This window comes from Rhopalosiphum maidis, chromosome 1 (genome assembly GCF_003676215.2).
Source record: "Rhopalosiphum maidis isolate BTI-1 chromosome 1, ASM367621v3, whole genome shotgun sequence".
Taxonomy (NCBI): domain Eukaryota; kingdom Metazoa; phylum Arthropoda; class Insecta; order Hemiptera; family Aphididae; genus Rhopalosiphum; species Rhopalosiphum maidis.
In genome coordinates this window covers 82000088-82016328 of record NC_040877.1, presented here as the reverse complement: position 1 = coordinate 82016328, position 16241 = coordinate 82000088, and the positions used below count along the sequence as shown (strand labels likewise).

The following is a 16241-nucleotide window of genomic DNA, read 5'->3' as shown; positions in this document are numbered from 1 at the left end:
TTAATTTTATTTGATATTATCATTGATTATAGATTGGAATGATTGGATATATTAATATGTAAATATTTTTTATTTTATATAACATTCTTAGTATTTACTACAGATGCAATTGTTATATTATTATTTATTATAGTCCATATAAAAATGTCTATAGATGAATTATAGCTATTTTTAGTGCAATATATAACAATCAAAGATGATATATAATTTTTAGATCTTATTTCTTATTGACTTTTTGTTATAATATTTGAGCTCTAGTCTAGGAATTATTATAATAATATTTCCTCAAAATACAAATGTATCATTTACGTTTGAAATGGTACCCATTAATTACCTATGGGGCATCAGTTATTGTATATTAATTATTGTTATTAGTAATATTAATCATTAAGATTTATTAGAATATAATATTAATTAGAACGTGTATGTATGCGCTGATTAATTTGTCATTTTAATTGAAGTGTATTAGATAATAAAAGTAATAATACAATATTATTTATGTTTCAAAGTATATATCTATTAAACAATGGCTATTGTGCCTATATAATATACGTATAACAAATTGGAACAACAATTACACTTAAAATGTAAAAAAAAAAACAAATAGGTAGATTTTAGGTACCTAATCAAGATACCTATAATAATTCATCAAGATGACTAATGAATTAGATATTGGCGTATTGCGTCATTTAAACTTTTAAACTGGAATTTTAGGTTCCTAAAATTTTTTGAACAATCAGAGGGTGTACCTACTAGGTATCTAAACTACTAATCACTGTAAATTATTAATTTTATTTTGAAAAACAATATACGTATCTATTAATAAAACATAAATTTTGATTTGTATGAAAATACCAGGGGCGGATCCAGACCAAGATAACAGGAGGGGGGCGATTTTTAAAGGGCACAGATTAATTTTGATAAAGTATTTATTTAGGTACATACATAATATGTTACTTTCCACAGTCTCGTACAGAACAAAAAAAAATATTTTTTATACTAATAGTTATAAAAAATATATTACTATAATTTTGTTACCCTTGAAGTATAATTAGGTACGTCGAAAACTAAAATCAAGGACTTCAAACCATTTTTTTTTTTTGAGAAAACCGGGACGGGGCGATAGCCCCGATCGCCCCCCCCCTGGATCCACCACTGGAAAATACAATAAACTGTTAATAGATTTTAGTCAATTTTAAAGTATCATACTTAAAGGTACTTGAAAAACATCTGTGAAAAAATATTGTTAATTATCTGTGACATAATATTTAGTATTTTTGATTTTATTGATCTATTGTTATAATAATTGTGATAATTTTTTTTTATTCTAAATACAAAAATTTACTATTTGTATAATATACAATACGTACAATAATTAATAAGTAAATTTGAGGGAAGTGGGAAAGTTTTCAGAGGCAGCACCTAAGAGTATAAGTATAACACCTATATATAGTATCTATTATACAAACAATTAATAAACAGATGGATAATTAGATCACATACTTAAACTTATTTAACCTTTTAAATTATTTTTTTATTTTAGAAAAAGGTTCAATCTAAACATAAATATAAGTACTTATACATTTTACATAGATATAATATTTAATTTTTGATTCATATCAATTCGTAACATTATATACGTTTAGGTATAGTTATATAAAAATATAAAATAAAAATAAATAAATATTGTTCATTTTTTTTCTTTTTTTAGAAGATTTTGGTGGTTTGGAAGTTTCCGCACAAAGGGCCAAAACTGGGTGCAACGTTGGTTTATTATAAATGGTATCCGTTGGCGATTCAGATTTTTATTAAGACTTCTCAGATATCAATTAAAAGTAAAATTACCATGATCCAGTTAAGTATTTTGGTATAAGTAATAACTTGCCTATTATTGGTAATAAAGTTCCTATCTACAGAAGCTGCAAAGTGAAAAGTGCAGAACTGCATGGATATACTTACAATACAAACCTGGTACACCTATTATTATACCTGTATCTATACCTATACCTGTTATATATATAATACATGCTATATCTATCTACATAATTTAACAATCTATGTTTAAGTCATAATAGCTATATTATATAAGATTAACATTTAACTGTTTGTTTGAACGAATAACATAGGTATCACAGTGATACCTCTATATAGTGGACAGTCATGGGAAATGTCCTTTTTAAAAGAAGTTGAAAACTATTGAGGAAATATTTACACAGTGGACATTTGTGAGGAATGATAAAATGTCCACTATAGGGAGGTGTAATTAGGGAAAATTATTAAGTACAACAAAATATTGGTATTACATACAAATATTAAAATCGGTATTATTTATTATATTTAATTTATGAAAAAGTTAATTATTAGATATATATTAATGTAATATAGACTATATAGTGTGTTGAGTGTACTTAAGTATATTATATTTTATTATTTATGATAAATATATGTACATTTATATACTAAAATTGGGTGTTTATATATTATATATTTTATATGTGTAAATCATTTTTTTTTTGTCTTATAGAGTTAGGTACTTACTACTACTACAGAGAAATAAAGTAGATAGCCGTGCTAAGTACCTACCCTACGTAGTACCTAAAATTGTTCTGTGATAATAGTGTATATACGAAATGCAATAGGTTAATAGGTACCTACAATATTATGTACATAGGTAGGAATAATAATTTATTTGTCAATAATTCGATTACTTACATATTACAAAATTAATTGTACAAATTAAATTTATATTTTTATTACACATTTTTAAGACGTATAATAAAATCAAGTAAAAAAAAAAAAAATTATAAATGTTAATTATTTGTTTTAAATCATGGTAATTTACAAATATGTGATAACAATAATATGAATTTGGCGGTTTTCTTTTTCATATCAATATTTAAGCTGATAAAATTAAACTATAGTAAACTACCTATATTATACTTAATTAGATAGCCGCTAGACCTAACTCATAGGAATCTATAATAGGTTATTGTTGTTATAATTTATAACTTTACAGTTTATTAATTAAAAAATTAAAATTAAAATGTATTAAATTCACATACCCACCTTAGCGGCTTGATACAACTTTTTGTATTATTATGTTTGTCAGTTCAAGTGCGTATTATTTTTGAATGTGAAGTTAATAGTGTTAAAATACATATTTCATACCTATCTATTATTTAAAATTGTTTGCAATTGTTCGTCATTGAGAGAGTTTGAAACGTAGTAATATTTACAACTTTGAACAACGAAATCTGATTTGCTGAAGCCAATATTGGTTAAAATGTCTACCGATAACACTAATTTAGAAGAGATGGTCGAGAAAACACTGGAATCCACTGGTGTCTTGCCTAAAATGAGAGTTAGTAGATAATGATCAGTTAATACTGCATTACAACTTACTTTATTGTTTTATTTTTTTTTTTTGTTCATTTATTAGGCCGAACTTCGAGCAAACGTTTTTCACGTTCTTGAAAAAGGTTCTTCATTTCAGGTATAAATTTAACACTTAAGTTAAATTATAATATATTTATAGTTAAGTTAAATAATAAAAAAAACACATGACCCTGAATATTTAAATAATTTACATTTCATATTTAGTGTTGTAGCATAGAGTAAAATAGAGAACCGCTATATTATAGTTCTTATATTAATACTCACTAGTCTGAGCTATAAACTTTCTACTCAGTACTTAATATTATATTTAAAAATTGGTGTCTTTATCATTTGCCTTAATATTAAAATAGGATAAAACCACTGGTTAGTTATGTTGTAGAGACTACAATATAATATTTATTCACTTTAGAAATGTAAGTAAATCATTACCACCATAGGCATAGGATAGTTAATTTTTTGGAGAGGCTGTAGCCCTCCTAGGGGTAGACATATACCAACTTGTGGGGGGCTTTGCCCTTTTCTACCTCAACTAGTATAAATCTGCAAATATACATTATAAAATACAAATAACTTCTGAACATTTTATTATTTTTTATTTTTAGTTCTCCAAACTAAATAGCACTCATACTTTAAATAATAGCAGTATTATAGTGTATCTAAATTCTAGGTATTTAATTAAAAATAGGTATCAAGTTATATAATAACTTTGTATCAAAGGGTTGTTCTTACAATATTCCCTAAAGTGCTGGTTAATTGGATAACAATATTTTGGAACTTTGGAAAGCAAGACAATGAGTTTTTTCCATTATTCCTTATAATGTTCATTATATCGTTTAGAAATAGCGAACATTTTTTATAACCTTATATTATATTAACATTTTATGGATAGACAAATATAACACACTATTGTATATTATAAAAAATTTAATGGATAGTGGCATAAAACATAAACAATTATTTTTATTAATATAATTTTTTTGACAATAATTAGTTATTTTAAAAATTGTAAAAATTATTGAAAAATTAGATGGCTCAACATTTTTGAGGTGCTATTTTTCGAACTGGGGGGGGACAAGCCCCCTATATGCCTATGATTACAACTATGTCACTAAGGTATTTAATTAGCTTGGGATTTCTTAATAATACGTATGTTTAAGAGTTTATTACAATTTATTTTATTGTTTTTAGCCTGTAGTTTATGTTCAGTTAATTATTAATTATTAATGATTGTTTATTTTCTTCCAGAATAAACTGTATACAGACAAAATTAAAGACTTTGTTTCTAGTAATAATGGATCATTATTGTTATCTTTAGTTAAAGATTTGTTTGAGTATTTAGATTTAACGTTTACAACATCAGTATTTGATTCTGAAACTGGGGCTGCGCATCATTATCAATACAAAGATAAAGATGACATTTTTGAAGAACTTTCTCTTTCAAAGGGTAATAATTATTATATTAGCTAAGTAACATTTATATTATATTATATAATTTAAGGATAGCCAGCTGTTAAAACGTGCTATACTAAATTAAGTATGTATTATTTAAAAAAAAAAATGAGCTCAAAATTGTTAATTTGTTTGAATAACCACACAAATTATCAAAATAGATGACAAATACTGTTTTTGAATTAATTTTAGTATGATATAGATTTGAAGTTTATTCTGTTATAGTTGTATGTACTAAAATAAAATATGTTTAGTATGCTAATTTCAAATTCTGTTTTTATAAGTATATTTAATATTGTGTTTTTAATCACTTTTGGTAACTTCACAGTTAATTTAATTTTTTTTTGTCAAAATATACAGGTTTTTTTATAATTGTTTTGACTATATTTCATTATACTATCTTAAATAACTTAAAATTTAATATTTTTTATGTATAAAATAGATAAAAATCTTTAAAATATAGATTGTATTTGGTATTTAATTATTTAAAATCAAAAAAAAGTTTTGGTCTTGCTGTAAGCATTTAAAAATAGGAATATTATTGATTTATTACAAATGTATATTTTATAATTTATTTTAGACGATCAAAGGCCATTATTGTTACAAATTCTTGAAAATTATCAGTCACAATATAAATCAACCAATGAAGTCATTAAGGTTTGTTATAAAATATAATTGAATTTTCTTTATTTTAATTCAAATAATTTTTCTAGTATAACGAAACACAACATAATAATATAACACACGAGGTATCTTCATTAGCTCAAATATTAAAAAATAATACAGAAATAATAAAATCAAAACTTGAAAATAATAAATCATTAAGCTTATCACCCGTTAAAACAAAATTGTTCGAAGAAAATACACATAATGACAGTCAAACAGGATCATTGTCACCATCAAATCATAATTTATCAGATAATATACAGTTAAAAGATATTGAAAGCTCTGGTAAGTGTATATTTTATTGGAAAATTGAAATTATTTTCTATTATTTATTAAACCTATTTGAATTAATTTATTGTTCATATTTTCTTATGCACTTTAATTGAAATACTAACGATGTAGTTTGCATATTTTAAAGTTCAATTTTTACAGTTATTGTATAAACATTCAGATACACTTTTAAGTAATAATTAATAATCTTTAAAACATATTTTTGTCTTTATAGAGAGTTTAAATAGTTTAAATATAGAACAGTTATCACCAATCAAAAGACCATCTGCTATTGATCAAAATGAAAACACGGATGAAGATATTAAGTCTGATTTGAAAAGTAATAAAAATGAATCTAGCTTGGAAGATATTGAAACTGATGAAAATCTTTCATGTGGTAATGACAGCCTACCGAGCACCGATTTATCTGTAAGTTAAATAAGTTATAGTCTTATAGCAATATTATAATCAATAACAGTAATAATTTCAATTGCAACATATAAAAAGTAAATTAAAAATTTTTTCAGTCTATAACTTACAAATATAATATATTAAGTAGATTATATGAACTGTATAAAAATAATTTTTAATGAATATTTTACAATTATTTTTTTTATTTCAGACTCAGAATGGCAGTCCTGAAATGATAAGAACTCATAACATACATCTTTGAATATTTCTTTGCAAAATAACAAGATTTTATACTTCTGATGTTTATTTTTTACTTTTATACATTCAAAATTTTTGAGGTATTTAAAAATTAATTACAAATGTAAATATACAATTAACCGTATAAATGACAGAAAACTATAGTAACTATATAATAACACTCATTTAATGCATTGCTTCAGTTTAATGCATATTTTGGGATTCAGCCATAAGTCGTTCACCAAAGGACTTGGAAACTAAACTAACTGTTTCCATATAACGGTCCATACACATTGAAACACATTTCTAAAAAAAAAAAGTTATTTAAAATTGCACTTAATTAAAATGTAATATATTATCATATTATAAAATATTTACTTGTTCTGTACTATCTAGTGAAGGCCCTGGTTTTATGATGCATTTGTTGAAACATAACCGACTCATTTTCTGGAATCATAAGATTCAATTGTTAAAACATAATATTGTTATTACATATTTATATATTATAATAGGTCTCATCCGTGTATTCTGAAAGGTAGTGCAACAATAATTTTATTAACTCAATTGATTTTAGGTAAGTTAGGTTATATTCTATGCTTTTAAATTAAATATTACATGTATTAAAAAACTATATTCATAATGTCCAGGATACTATATTATGTAAAAATATTAAATAGGTATTTTTTTATTTTTATATTTTTTTAAATAAAAATTACATGATGGTTACACGTTACATAAACAACATTATAGTAACAATTATTATTTTTTTGTTTTAATAAAACTTATAGAAGGTATCACTTTTAGTTCATCAAAATTATCAATGATACAATGATGAGGGTAATACATGGTTTAGTTTATATGCAACCTTTTTTCAAAATACACCAAAAAATGTCATGGCCAGATGAGTCATAACAAAGGCTTTGAACGTCATAAGTAATAACTAAAGATATTATATAATTAATATAAATATACATTTACAAGTTGAAAATAATATATATACCTAGGTTTTTTTTTTTATAAAATATTGTATCTATCAACTATATTAATAAATTGTACAAAGAGGACTATTTAAATTTATAATTAAAAGACTTCTTTAGATTAAATTTTGGGTTTTTAAATGATTTTTCGGCAATTTCGTTTAATAATCAAAAAAATATATAATATTAAAATGGTATGCTCAAAGTAAATTGTTTTCCTAAATTATTCGTTGATTGTTAATAAATCTTAGAACACTATTTACCATTAATAACAATTCTATATTTTCCAATGCCACTTGATGTTTTAATTTTTCCACGAGTTCATCTTGTGACATCTTGGAGCCATCCATGATGATATATTATGTTAGTTAGCTGAAAATAACAAAGATATGATTTGATTTTAGTGGATTTAAAATAATCACATTTAAAAATATATTTGAATTTTAGCACTGTAGTATGTTATACTATATAGTATGGTACCTGATTTAAAGAGTTAAGAAACGTATGAAACACCTATATTGAAATAAACGAGATATACAATATCAGTAAGTTCAATCAGTGAAGACAAATTTGATAAAATGACATAACCTCAATTGCTGATGTCAAAGACGTTCTATGTATGTAGACCGCTGAGATTCTAAACTTAGCCGCTGTTTTAACTGTTTTCTAAATTTCCAATTTTCTTTTCATAATGATGAAAATATCCAATACAGTCGACCATTGGTTATAAGTCTTATAGGAATCAAAAAATAAAAACAAATAATAACCATCACAAGTTCAGACAGTGTTTGCAATATTTTACTACTTTCTACACTTATACATATAACAAATTCAATAATCACAGTGAGTATTCGTCAGTCAATTTTCTTGATTTTGATAAAAAAATAATATAAATATGAGAAACATATTGGACAAAACGCTGTTCACCACGATTTTTAAATATGTTATTGAATCGATGTTCTTTAGTGTAATCATTTCTACAGACTTAAAGAGAATAAAAATAAACAGCCAGCAAGGTTTATATTTTCAAAATAATATTATATTGCCTAGCTGTAGGTACCTACAGGACAAAATATTGACAAATGACAATCTTTTATGCACCCATATTGATTTCTAAGTGAAATAAAAATAGTTCACAGTTCGATATCTTATTAATATATAAATATTTGAATAGTAAACATTATTTGGAACAATTGTAGTTTAGCTACCACGGGATTTTTCGATTTTTTTTTTTTAAACATTTATTTCAACGAGTTAAGAACGATGGGATAGAAATTTATATGCGCAAATCATTTTTTTGGAAGTTATATCTTTTCGACGTTTGCGATTTACGTTTTTACGCATGCACATAACGCTGTAGGTATTTTATACTGCCGCCCGCTGTGTCTATAACGAATTTTCAATTTCTTTTTTAAGACCGGTTATATCAACGTTTTAAAACTTATATTAATTATATAAATCTGAATAAACTATTAGTGTTGAAATTATGACATTAAAATTTAAAATACATATAATTCTTATCATTTTTTTTAAATTTAATTAAACCGATACTTACCGAAAATATCTGGTACACAAAATATAAATTAAATCGTAATTATCGTACTTCTCAACATTCTGTGATTTTATAGGTATAATATCTCTAGTATTTCAAATGATTTTATCAAGGTTTTAAAGTTAAAACCTGCGTACAGTTAAATATCAAGTTGGTATCCATGGTGACTTCCTTCGCCTACCAGCTCCGGTCGTCAGACTTGGTCCTCCAGACTTCAAATTTGATGGGAGCTCGGTCCCCAGTTCACCCCCTGAGGGCTAAGATAGCCAATCTGGAGGAAGGTGGTTGGTGAATACTTCGGGTTCTTGGTGGGAGCATATCTGCTCTTCGGGCAACCAATAACCTAATAGGTAATCATAATCTATCTACCACTAAAATAAGAAAAATAGTCACCCCCTATGATCACTAGCCCTGCAGGTCACAGTTGTTGTAAATTTGGGCGTCGATCGTATTACGATTTCACCATTATTCATAATTCATTAAAATATCTAAAAACAAAATTGAAAAATTCGTTATGGACATGGCGGGCATCAGTAAAGTACAACGTTGTGCGCTTGCATAAAAACGTAAAATCGCGAACTTCAAAAAGATATAACTTCCAAAATAATGATTTGCAAAAATTAATTTTTACCCCATTGTTCTTAACTTGTTGAAATACATGTTTCAAAAAAACAAAAAATAAACGCTAAACTGTAATTATGCCCACTATTATTATTATGTTATTAAATATTGTAATTACCTACACATTAATTTATTTCCTAGAATATGTACCTAACATTTATTTATTATATTATATTATGCAATGATATTCTTTATTTTGTTTCATTATATTTTAACTGTTGTTGTGATTATACGTTGACATTTGTAATTATTGTGTTTAATGCAATACTATATTTTAAGTATGCGTAATCTTGTCAGGCTTATTTTAGGTCTAAAACGTGAAATAAATACGCTGCTTCTAACCACCTTAGAGACAAAATAAAGTATAAATCTAATGATATTTTATTACCAAAATAATTAATAATCTTAACCTAATTAAAAAAGTACCTATATAGTATGCAGATAAATCGATACAATTTTATTAGATTTTAAAAGCAGTACCTATTTTACAAGTTATAATAATAATATATAAACAATAGTACCATCTACAATTCAGACCAATCTACCTTCTAGGTACCTAAACCTAATATTGATATCATATTCATAAGTATGTTATAATAGTACATTTATTTTTATAATTTTATTTATGATACCTATTATACTTATATAATTATTGTTGTACAATTATCAAATTAAACCTCCTAAAATGCTACATAAAACAAATTAAGAGGATGCCATGACCATGTGTTGTTGATCTTTGCAAGCATAGAACAGAAAATTTTATGTTCACGATTATCAATTTTACATTTTAGAACGAATTTATCAATTATTACATTTAAAGACAGTTTTATGATCCAAGTTATCTTGAGGCTTTTATTGATACTTTGATTACGAAACAAGTTATGATCATTTTAAAACTAATTTTCAAAATTTTTTTTAAATGATTATATAACTTGTTTTAAATTAAAATATCATCTAAAACTTTTGTGATATTCTTGATCTTATATTTAAATTTCATAATAGGTTAATTAATTTTAAAAATGGTTATTAAGAACGTAACATGTGTTTTATAAATTATGCGTATGCACATGTTAGATAGAGCAATACAAGGGAATGTGGCGTTCTCTACCATTTAAGAACCAGTCAGTCGATATAATATTATAGGTATCTATTTAATAAAACAACTTAAATTTTCCTTTGTATTTTGATGAAAGAGCTTTTTATTAAATACATTTTTGAATTGAATTAAAATATTAAAATACTTAAATTATAATTTTTAAACTTATACAGAAATGGAAAGTGATTTAAATACGGCATTAGCTGTTACATTAATACGAAACAAACCTGTTGGAATGGATATAGTGGATTATGTTACAAGTGTTCAGTCAAACATCATGAAAGAGGAGACTGATTTGTTTTTTCAGGTACGTAAGTTTGGTGGATATTTGTTATAAAATGTCTATTACTTAGTATAATTAATCTATTTACAACAGTTTTAAATTCTGGGTGGACTAAAACAAGTTTTGGTTTTATATTGATGTGTTTCTTTTTTATAAAATCTCTTAAATTATTTTTTGTCGTAACTTTTTGGAGTAGCAAAAATGATTTAATCTTTGAAGTTTAGGATAATTTCTTGTAAAAATTCGATCTTGTTGAATATTGATACTAAAGTGTTACTAAGTTGGCAGTAAGAAATTTAAAGTTATTTTTTTAATCACTGTTGAAAATTGACACACTGTACCTAATTATAGACAAAATAAATTCCGTTTTATATTTTAATTAATGTAGGGAGAATTATAGAGACGTGATATTTTCATTGAATATTTGTTACATAGGTAACATTTTATAGATATGGCATGGTTTTCAATTTTTTTTAGCTATTTTTAAGCAATTTAAAATGTTCGTTTTTTTTTTTTATTTGTGTTGATAACAATAATTATCGGTTCTTAACTTCTTATACGAAAATAGTTATAGTTGAATTTGAATTCAATGATAGATTTTAGTCAATTTAAATGTGCAGTTCTTTCATTTGGCACAGTGGTTATACACGTAAACATGCCAATGTATGTCATGCAGCTATAATAATAATACAATATGTGGTGTATTTTGAGTAAATAATAGTTCAATATACCATATTAGTATTAGGAAAATAAATGACTTAAAGATTTTTGAATATTTTATAATACACTAATTAAAATTAAAATATATTTTTTTAAAGTTAATGTTTATGATATAGAATGTTTTTAGCCGTATAGTTCTTTTACGTTTGTTTATAGTTGATAATGTTTGTACTTATTTTCAAAGGAATTTTTATGTGATTCTGAACCAAATAGACTGTTTAATCAACAAGATATTAAAGAAAACGAGTCTTTGTCTCTGTCATTTATGGATCATAAAAATCTTGAAAAATCATGTATGTATAAAATATAATATAAGAACATAGATTTTAGTAACATTTTGATAAAGCTAAGTGTAAATTAATCCATTTAAACCTATAAACTATTATGACTGTCAAAAAAGTTGGCCCACTGATTTTATATAATCCGTTCTAAATGTATGTCAACATAGAATAATTATAGGTAGTAAACAATTTAGCTATATATTATTAATATTTAGTATTGTATTATGTATTATACTTTGTAATAATGATTAACAGATTTTACAAAATCTAATCTGTTAATATTGTTATGTAAGTAATAAATAAATTATAATTAATCGATTAAAATAATTATGTATTATATTTATATAGTACGCGAGGGCAACTGGTACATTTTTTAAATGCCGAAAACAGCCTTTGGGGGTAATTGGTCAACACTCAACTGTAATAGTATATTGTAATAAATTATTGTTTACAATTGTGTAGTAAATAATAATAAAAATAGCAGGAGTAAACTATTTCGCTGGTTTTGAATCGATTCCGCCGGCTAGCGCGGTTTATACTAATTACTTAGTACTTACCTATAGAAGTATAGCAATTGCTATTTAAATTGATGAATCTCCTAAACCATATTATTTTTCATAAAGATATATCCACCAACTTTAACAGTGCATATAGTGGGATCGATAAAATCCTGAGCTAAGTTGAGAAAAATGAGACTAGTTTGTAATATCCATTTAATAAATACTGTAAGTTCTAGGGCTTCTTGCGCCCAAATTAAACAATAACTAACGTTATTAACGTAACACCCATAAACTTTCATAATAATGTAAATAATCGAGATCTATATACTTACTCAAACAATTTATTTTCCAAAATACCTGTATTCATCGAAATATGAATCTGTATTATGCTATTATCCTGTAATCCTTATCATTTTAGAACCTAATCGGGACAAGGAATGTATTAGTTATACCATTTGTTTTTTTATTTTAAATTCTAAGTGTAGCTTCTCAATATTTTGGGCCTATTAGGTATTTAAATGAAAAATAATGATTTTTCTTGCAATTTTACATTATTAAATAAATTATTACATCCTGTAGTCTACAGTGTAGACAATTAAATTTTTGAAAATGTTTGACTTATAAGCAATCCATATCATATATATTTATCTACACTCGGTGTAGGTACGATATGATACGTTGGTAATGAACTAATGACATACTTAGTTAAAATAATATTATATGATATAATATTTTAATAATTATTATACAATTAATTCAACTCACTGAATAAATAAAATACTTCTAATAATATAAATATAATATAGTTTACAAGTAAAAAATATACTTAAATTATCTTAAAACAAAGATGCTACTAATCTATTACTGATATATACACAAATTACAGTGACCAGTGTGACCTATATACACGATGATGAAATACACTTGAAACCAATCTTTTGAGAAGTCAACCCTTGATTATTTTTTTTATTATAAAAGTTGTATGTGATGAGTTATTTTTATTTATACATGTTCGTCGTTGTATTTAATTCAAGTATATGGTTTGTTTTTTTAACATGTTAATATCACGCCGCCAACATATAATTCATACGTTGTGCTTGTCCAGCATACTTTTTTTACGAATGATATAATATGTCTATTCACAGAAAAATGTGAAAAATAAAAATAGATTTTTTTTTTTAGATAAATATGAATACCTAACCAAACAAAATATTATAGCCTAGATATTTTAGGTAACATTAAACAATATATAAGATATGTGATCCATGTCACAGGCGTTGAACGTGTTAATTAACAATAATTATTGACAGACATAGAATATTGTATAATTTTTATGTGAAATATACTACTTTTGGTTTAGACAATTATTTAAATGGATATTTTGTAATAATATTAATACGTTTTATGAGATTAACTTTATTATGGTGGTTTATTTGACATTTATATTAACTCGAATAATAACGGTTATAAACACCTACCTAGAAAATTAATTTTTAAATTTTTTATTTTGGTGTTTGAATATTCAAATAACTAATAAATAAATAATTTGAACACAAAGCCTAATATTCTGTTCAGTTTGTTTTATTTAAATAATTATAATTGCATAATAAGATATTAATAAGATATTTCAAGAATATAATTTAACAAATAAATGTTTTCTTAAACATTTTACTCGTTCATTATTTTTATTTTTTATACGTGTAATTTAGATTTAAATTAAACTATTAAAAATTATTAAATGTACTATACTATTTGTACTAATTTTCATACTTTAAGTATAATCTGAATTTAATTGGTATTTATTTTTAATATATTTATATTTTTATTTATTTAATTGTTCATAACATAAAGGACAAAGTTGAGATAATGACCAAGGACCAGTCAGTATGGGACAAGACTAGTTTATTCCGTCATAATGATAATTTTATTAATTTGATTGCACTATAGTTATTTTTGTTACTAAAAAAAGTAAAAACATATGTATTATTTTAGATACTATGCCACAAGACAAGAAAAAAATCAAAACTGACTATGGAATGTCTTCAGTTAGTAACTGTCTATCTAATTCAATTCAAAAATCAAATACATGTTTAATTCAACCTGTTATCACAATGAAAACTTTGAACGAGATGTCAAGAATTACAATTGATTCTGGTTATAACACAAATGATTTAAAAATGAGTTTTCTGGATATAAATCTTAAACCTACTGAAAAAATGTCACAGTCAATACAACAAGCTTTAGATCTTCTCATTTATACATTATTTGATACTTCAAAATTATTAGAAGCGGTTTGTAGTTGGGACGATTATAATAACCTTGTAAGATATTTTGTTGACTTAGTAGCGAGTATTGCAAAAAATGATGAATTTTTGTTCACTTGTCAAGATGATGTGATGAAATTTGTCCAAAATACTGCATTTACAATTTTAAATAATCATCACTTATACAACGTAAGTCATAGTATAACATATATAAAAGCTTAAATTACTTAAATAAATTAAATAGAAACTAAATATAATATTAGGTTATCACCTTTAATGATCTATCAAATTAAGTGACCAATTTGATTACTCTTATTAGATATATATTAATTTTTAACTGTATGAAATATTATTGCAAAAACAATATATAGGCTTATTAAATTTCGAATTAAGGATACCGGATAAAGTCATGGACTTTGGTGTTTTGGTTTTTTCAGAATTACTAAATATTTTTTTATTTTTGCTGCTTTATTATGATTTATTATTTTTTCTATTAGAAGTTCATTACCAGAAATATGCCTACTTACTCAATCATATTTTTGTACTTAACAAATATTTTTCAATTTATCTAAATATATTTTTCATTTGTTTTTCGTTTATTTTTAAACTAATTATCAGTATAACTTTTCAATATTCTCATTTGTTTAATAACATATTTTCAATCAATTGTCATATGATTAAATATTTACGGACCATGGGTATGTTACTATATGTTACTCGTTTTATATATAGGTATAAGATACGGTTAAAAATTAAAATAATGTACCTATTGCCTACCAGTAACTGATTAAAGTATCCAGTTATATCAATTAGTATTTTAGTTTTTAGTACGTTATTATAATCAATATCTATTATATCGGTTCGCTGTGTATAATATAGTTTTATAATGGGGTTATTAAATTGTATGAGTTATTTTTTAGATTTGATTGATTCTAAAAATCATGAAGCTTCATAATTAAATTTGTTTTTTTTTTTTATATTTATTTAGTCTATTCATGTCGAGTACCAATGTAATCTACTCGCTAAGTTTTGTTACGACAAATATATTCGATGGAATATTATAAATTTACTTATAAATCGTCTTAAGATTGATGTTCAGATTGTGCCCAGTTCCTGTTCACTTCGAAGCATATTCTACACTTTTCACTTGATAGATAAGTTGTTACATAAAATTGATTTTCATGTTACTAACGAAACGGCCAAAAATAATAATAATTTAATTGATTTGTGGAAAATAAACCATACAAAGCAAAACGGAAACGAAACTGAAACGATTGAACAAATGTTAAAAGAATGGAAAAATCTGTTGGAACATATTTCAATGGAAGCTTTAAAGAAAAATGTATTTTTATTAAGTATAAGAGCGAATCAATGTTTAGAGGCTTTAAGGTTAATACAACCTAAGTAACAGTAAGTTTTTTTTGTTTTGATACATTTAATTTGGTTTAATGAAATTGTAGGTATACGGTATACACATAATTTTTCGTATATTTCTGTGAATATCTTATAGCTATAACA

General features: G+C 24.5%; 3 protein-coding genes across 3 annotated transcripts; 2 read left to right on the top strand and 1 right to left on the bottom strand.

The window, feature by feature from the left end:
- Positions 1-2947: 2947 nt before the first annotated feature.
- On the top strand, positions 2948-6530 carry LOC113558519 (FGFR1 oncogene partner-like). The gene is made up of 7 exons (XM_026964001.1): positions 2948-3361; positions 3440-3493; positions 4642-4840; positions 5426-5502; positions 5559-5796; positions 6017-6210; positions 6404-6530. The coding sequence occupies exons 1-7, from the start codon at positions 3284-3286 to the stop codon at positions 6452-6454; spliced, it is 891 nt and encodes a 296-aa protein (XP_026819802.1). The 5' UTR covers positions 2948-3283; the 3' UTR covers positions 6455-6530.
- On the bottom strand, positions 6477-7989 carry LOC113558520 (mitochondrial import inner membrane translocase subunit Tim13-like). Its single transcript, XM_026964002.2, has 4 exons — positions 7887-7989; positions 7670-7778; positions 6808-6876; positions 6477-6735 (listed from the first exon to the last, which is right to left on the bottom strand). The coding sequence occupies exons 2-4, from the start codon at positions 7754-7756 to the stop codon at positions 6634-6636; spliced, it is 258 nt and encodes an 85-aa protein (XP_026819803.1). The 5' UTR covers positions 7757-7778; positions 7887-7989; the 3' UTR covers positions 6477-6633.
- Positions 7990-8149: 160 nt separating this feature from the next.
- Positions 8150-16238, top strand: LOC113558518. Its single transcript, XM_026964000.1, has 5 exons — positions 8150-8249; positions 10849-10982; positions 11863-11971; positions 14452-14912; positions 15712-16238. Exons 2-5 carry the CDS (start codon positions 10851-10853, stop codon positions 16129-16131), a joined length of 1122 nt encoding a protein of 373 aa, XP_026819801.1. The 5' UTR covers positions 8150-8249; positions 10849-10850; the 3' UTR covers positions 16132-16238.
- The last annotated feature ends 3 nt before the right edge of the window (positions 16239-16241 follow it).